General features: G+C 45.7%; 1 protein-coding gene across 4 annotated transcripts in view; it reads left to right on the top strand.

The window, feature by feature from the left end:
* The first annotated feature begins 376 nt into the window (after nt 1–376).
* SAPCD1 (suppressor APC domain containing 1) overlaps nt 377–6,000 on the top strand; it is a 31,134-nt gene continuing 25,510 nt past the window's right edge. For all 4 annotated transcript variants that reach the window (XM_087954339.1, XM_087954338.1, XM_087954340.1 and 1 more), the window contains exon 1: nt 377–805. In XM_087954339.1, coding sequence (XP_087810465.1) covers nt 394–805 — 412 coding nt within the window. In that variant the 5' untranslated portion in view covers nt 377–393. The remainder of the gene's footprint in view (nt 806–6,000) is intronic.

The following is a 6,000-nucleotide window of genomic DNA, read 5'->3' as shown; positions in this document are numbered from 1 at the left end:
CCATTAAGCAGAGCTGCTAATCGTCTGGCATCCAGGGTGATTATCCGACAGGGTCAGGTGACCCAATCCCATCAAGGATCTTTCGACTGGGGTCAAACCAGAGATCTTCCCGTCTGACTGCCGCGGCGGACCGGCGGGCGGGGGGGAAAAAGAGAGAGAGGGAGAAGCGGGAGAGCTTTGGTTCTTCTGCCCTGACCATCCAGTTCGGCGGCGTCCTTCCCAACGCCGATTCCGCTTCTTTGCCCGAGGAGAAATATTTGCACATCCTTCCTCCCGTCCCAAAAAAGAAAAAAAGAAAAAAGAGCTTTTCAGCCTCGTCCCAAGAACTTCCAACTTTGTCTTCGCCCCTCACCCCCCCCCCAAATCTAAGCCCGCCCCCCCCACGCCGTTCCGATGAATTCTGGGGGGCTGGCGACCCCTTCTCTTCCCCCCATCGCAGAAGACCCTCCTCCTCCTCCCGGGGGCCCCCGCCTGCCTCGCCCCTTCCTCCGGAGTCTCCGGGTCCTCTTCGAAATTCTGGACGATCAACGCCGGGGGACCGTCCACATCTCGGAAATCGAGAGCCGCTGGGGTCGGGGCGGCTGCGGGGTGGTGGCCCCCCAAGAGGACCAAGAGATCCCAGCCGGGGTCCTGCAAGCTCTCCAGCGAGTGGCAGAGCCGTGCGGGGGCTTTTTAAGTTTCCCCCGCCTAGTGGCCGGGTTGAGCATTGCCCTCCTCCAAACCGAAGACGGAGGAGCAGAGGAGGCGGAGGTGGAGGGGGACGGGGGACGCGGAGCTGCCCTGGTGAAGAAGGCGAGTCGGACACGTAAGTGGGGCGGGGGTGTGGGGTGAGGAGGAGGAGAAATAGAAATAGGAATGGAATGGAATGGTATAGAAGTAGAATAGAATTAGAATAGAACAGAATAGGAATGAAATAAGAGTGGAATGGAATAGAATAGAATAGAATAGAATAGGAATGAAATAGGAGTGGAGTGGAATGGAGTAGAATAGAATAAAATAGAATAGAATAGAATAGAATAGAATAGAATAGAATAGAATAGAATAGAATAGAATAGAATAGGAATGAAATAGGAGTGGAGTGGAGTGGAGTAGAGTAGAGTAGAGTAGAAATGAAATTGGAGTGGAGTGGAGTAGAATAGAATAGAATAGAATAGAATAGAATAGAATAGAATAGAATAGAATAGAATAGAATAGGAGTGGAGTGGAGTGGAGTAGAATAGAATAGAATAGGAATGAAATAGGAGTGGAGTAGAGTAGAGTAGAGTAGAGTAGAACAGAACAGAACAGAACAGAACAAAACAGAACAGAATAGAATAGGAATGAAATAGGAGTGGAGTGGAGTGGAGTGGAGTAGAGTAGAGTAGAGTAGAGTAGAATTCTTTATTGGCCAAGTGTGATTGGACACACAAGGAATTTGTCTTTGGTGCGTATGTTCTCATACATCCGTCAAGAGTCAAGAATCATAGTGTACAATAAGCAATCAGCAATAAGGGGGCCAGGGTTGGAATGGGAATCAGGATGGGTGGGGGAGCTTCATTTTCTGGAAGAGAAGCAAAACCAAACAAGAAAAATTCTGTGGAGATTCTCAAGTCATCCAGGTCATGGTTGTGCCAAAGGTGCTTTTTCCAAGAGGCAACTGGATTTTCTGTTTGTTTGTTTTTTTCTTTTGAAGACGTTTCGCTTCTCATCCAAGAAGCTTCCTCAGTTCTGACAGGATAGCGGGGACCCCCCCCCCCCAAAAAAACTTTAACCTTAAACTGTCTACCGTGGATCTCACTCCATTCCTAAGAGGCCTGTAAGGGGGCGTGCATAAGTGTACCATGTGCCTATCATCCCTGTCCTACAGTTCCCATTGATTTGTACTCATTTATTATGTATATGCTTATACCCGTTTATTCTTATATGTTATATGTTATTCAAATTTTTTACTACCGGTTCGGTGGGCGTGGCAGGGGAAGGATACTGTAAAATCTCCAGTCAGAGGTGGTATTTGCCAGTTCTCTGAACTACTCAAAATTTCCGCTACCAGTTCTCCAGAACTGGTCAGAACCTGCTGAATACCACCTTTGGTTATGTTCATACTTACCCTTTTTTTCCTCATACACGCTTGACAAACTAAACTAAATAAAATAAATAAATGAATGGAAGGATTTATATTCCTTGCAGACAGCTGGTCATTTGCATCCTTTGAGAGGGTCATTGAAGCACTTGGAGGTTTATCTGTGTCCTCAGGACTTTTACCTATACGATTTGAGATGAGCACCCTTTGAATAGCGTGGGAGTCGGAGTGGATTTTCCCAAAAATAAATAAATTGCAGACTACAGGGACCAGGAGCACTACTCAGGTGAACCTGAGGACTCAGATAAACCTCCAAAAGGCCTCAATGACTTTCTAAAAGGATGCAAATGGCCAGCTGTCTGCAAAGGCAGTGGTCCCCAACCTTTTTTGTACCACGGACTGGTACAATCCACGGACCGATCTACGGACCAGGACCGGCATCAGCACACACGACCAAGGCAAGGCGAGCCGAGCGACCGGCCAGCCAGCCGTCCCCCGCTTCTCCCCGCCACCTTCAACTCCTCCTTTGTACCTTCTCGCGGTCGATGGGCTTTTCAGGCTCTTTCTTAATCTCCTCCTGAGTAACGCGAGACTCCACCGCCATCGGGACGGCTCTTCGTTCGAAGCCGCCCCCTCCCTCTTCGACAAAACTAAGGCGCGAGGATTCCTTCAGCACCCAAACGCCGCTTTCCAACCGACGACCGACAAGCTCACCCGGAAGCACTTTCTCAAGCGTCGTCGAAACAAGATGGCGGCGCCCAAGCAAAATAGGCGGCCCGGTACAAAATAATCCACGGACTGGTACCGGTCCGGGGCCCGGTGGTTGGGGACCACTGTGCAAAGGGATATAAATCCTTCCATTCCCCACCATCCGGTCTTGGAAGAGAAGCGAAAGTCTTCAAAGAAAAAACAAGTTGCTTGCTGAAAAAACAACTTTGGGACTAGCAAGAGAAATGAGAACATCTCAAAATGGCCACCAACATCTAGAGATGGGGTGGCAAGAGATCAAAGGGGGACTGGACTACAGGTAGCTCTTGATTTACGACCCTCCTTTACTGACCGTTTGAAGTTACAAAGACACTGAAAAAAATGTGACATCATCATTTTTTACACTTACGACCATTGCAGCCTTCCCGTGATCAGAATTTGGATGCTTGGCAAGTGACTCATATTTATGACAGTTGCAGTGTCCTGGGGGGTCACGTGATCACCTTGTGCGACCATCTGACAATGTGGAAGCCAGGTTCACCCTAACAGCCACGTTAATTTTACAACGGCAGTGATTCCCACAACAACTGTGGCAAAAAAAAGGTTGTAAAACGAGGCGAAACTCACTTCAGAATGATCTTGCTTGGCAACAGAAATGTTGTGGTCGTAAGTCAAGGACTATTACCAGTATGTAATTTTTAAGGTTTTGAGTTCCAGGTCAAATCTGTATATATAAAAGTGAAAGACCACCCATGCACCATCACAAAATCTCCAGAACCGTAAAGCCTACAAACTTGAAATTTGGCATGTATGTTCCTCTTGGCTTCTAGGTGCTCACTAAGAAAGGATTTCTCGACATGACCATCAGAGCGTTAGTATTTCCTATATTATTATTAACACGCTCTGGTGCTAAAGATTCTACTCCCCCCCCCCACCTGAAAAGAAATCTGTTCCAAATGCAAAACACAAGCAGAGGAGAAGAGTTTCAGTTTCACAGAAGCAATCAGCTTTAGTACAGAACAGTTGAGCTAAGCCACACCCAGGTTCTTTGCTCCCACATCAAATACTGGTTCACTTTCCAAACAGCCTTCAATTCTCTCACACACTGACAGGACACTAGCCAGATGAATACCGATGGATGCTGGTAGGCAGAGGCAGAAGTAGTTTTTCCTTATTTTCCTCCTCAAAAACTAAGCCCGACCATATAGTTTCATAGCGAAGCACGGGTATCGAGCTACTCTGGAAATAATTGAGATAAGAAGTCAAGATGCACTCTGTTTCTTACGGGGGATTTTTCCTACAACGTTTGATTTACAAGTTTTTCTGTATCGTCTTTGGATCTCTGCAAATCTCGTTTCGAAAATTGTGCTGGGTTTTTGCCATCCAGCCTGGGAAAATGCTCTAAGCCAGATTGCACATGAAGGATTTCTACTGGAAGAGTTTAAAAGGGGAAAGTGTTCCTGTTTTCTCTGTGGGAAATTAATTTAGATTGCCTTCTATTCCTTTCCAACTTGCTGGATCAATAGGCCTGCAGTTGAAAATTGGGAAGCTGACATCTGAGATTAGGACCTGGCAGAATGGATGAGTGCCATGCCTTTAAATAACAGGAAAGTAGGCCAGCAAAAAATGGCTAATTAAAGCAAAAAGCCTTGAGCTGGAAGGGTTTATTTTGTGGAGTGCTATCAGATCAGAAAGAAAGAAAGAAAGAAAGAAAGAAAGAAAGAAAGAAAGAAAGAAAGAAAGAAAGAAAGAAAGAAAGAAAGAAAGAAAGAAAGAAAGAAAGAAAGAAAGAAAGAAAGAAAGAAAGAAAGAAAGAAAGAAAGAACACATAGCAATTTGGACTGCATGTCTATGGAGATTCTCAGTCATCCAGGTCACAGTTGTCCCATAGGTGCTTTTTCAAAAGGCAACTAGATTTTCTTGGTTTTTCCTTGATCCAAAGAAGCTTCTTGGATGAGAAGTGAAATGTCTTCAAGTAAAAACAAAGTCCAGTTGTGCTTTGAAAACGAACCTTTTGGGGGAAAAATGGACTGCAGGATCCAGCAGGTGAAGTTTCTCCATGGCATGGGAAATAATATTTATTTTTATTTATTTAGTTTAGTTTAATTTGTCAAGCATGCATGAGAAAACAAGTATAAGTATGAACATAACATATAAACGTATAAGTATAAACAGGTATAAGTATATACATAATAATGAGTATGAATCAATGGGAAGAGTAGGACTGGGACGGTAGGCACGCTGGTGCGCTTATGCACGCCCCCTTACAGGCCTCTTAGGAATGGAGTGAGGTCCACAGTAGACAGTTTAAGGTTAAAGATTTGGGGGTTTGAGGATATAACGACAGAGTTGTTGTGGTTCGCCGGCAGTCTGTGCAGATGGCAGTGGAATTGGACAGTGGGGAAGAACAGGGACCAGTCCGGGAGTCTGGGGAGCACTCAGACAAGGATCCTGCATTCAATGCAGAGATGGGGCCAGGACCATCTGGGAGTGGGGTGCTGACACTGGAGCCTCCAGAGTCTGACAGCAGCGAGGCAGAGGAACCAGGGGAGCCTGATCCCAGTGTGCGTGTGCACAGAGCTGCCAGAAGGCGAGAGCAGCTGAGACAAAAGGGTCGACTTGGGAGTAAGGCTGGGAGGTGATTGCCCCTTCCCTAAGGTATGAAGGAGTGCAAAGGTAGAGAAACCTTTGCAGGAAGCAAAGTTGTTTGCTCTGTTCAGATTAAACCTTGAAGCTCTGTGGACTTTGTACTTCGCTTGTTTTTTTTACAGTTCATTTGGCACTTTAGTTGTTGGCAATTCAAAGGAGATAAAGGTGGGTGCTTATCTCGAGGGACTGTTTGGGACTCATTACGGTCTGGGAATGAAAATAATTCCTAGCGTTGAAATAAAACAAGAGTTGTTTGGACTAAGTGTGTGCTTAATTATGGTCTCAGGAAGCCTTGGTCAGAAGAGTCAGGTAGTGAGTTCCAGGCATTGACCACTCTGTTGCTGAAATCGTATTTTCTGCAGTCGGGTTTGGAAAGATTTACATTGAGTTTGTATCTATTTTTTGCCCATGTATTATTGTGGTTGAAGCTGAAGTAGTCGTTGATAGGCAGGACGTTGTAGCGGACAATTTTGTGTACTAACCTTTGAAAATGGACAAATGCAATGCAGGCAGTCCTCAATTTGCAGCAGTTCATTTTTAGTGACTGTTCCAAGTTACAATGCCCCTGAAAAAAGTGGCGTACG

Source organism: Notechis scutatus, chromosome 2 (assembly GCF_049901735.1).
Source record: "Notechis scutatus isolate UNSWTSFEM ecotype Mainland chromosome 2, rNotScu1.2, whole genome shotgun sequence".
Classification (NCBI taxonomy): domain Eukaryota; kingdom Metazoa; phylum Chordata; class Lepidosauria; order Squamata; family Elapidae; genus Notechis; species Notechis scutatus.
The sequence above is the reverse complement of the archived record's forward strand: the minus strand, read 5'-3'. Positions and strand labels throughout refer to the sequence as shown.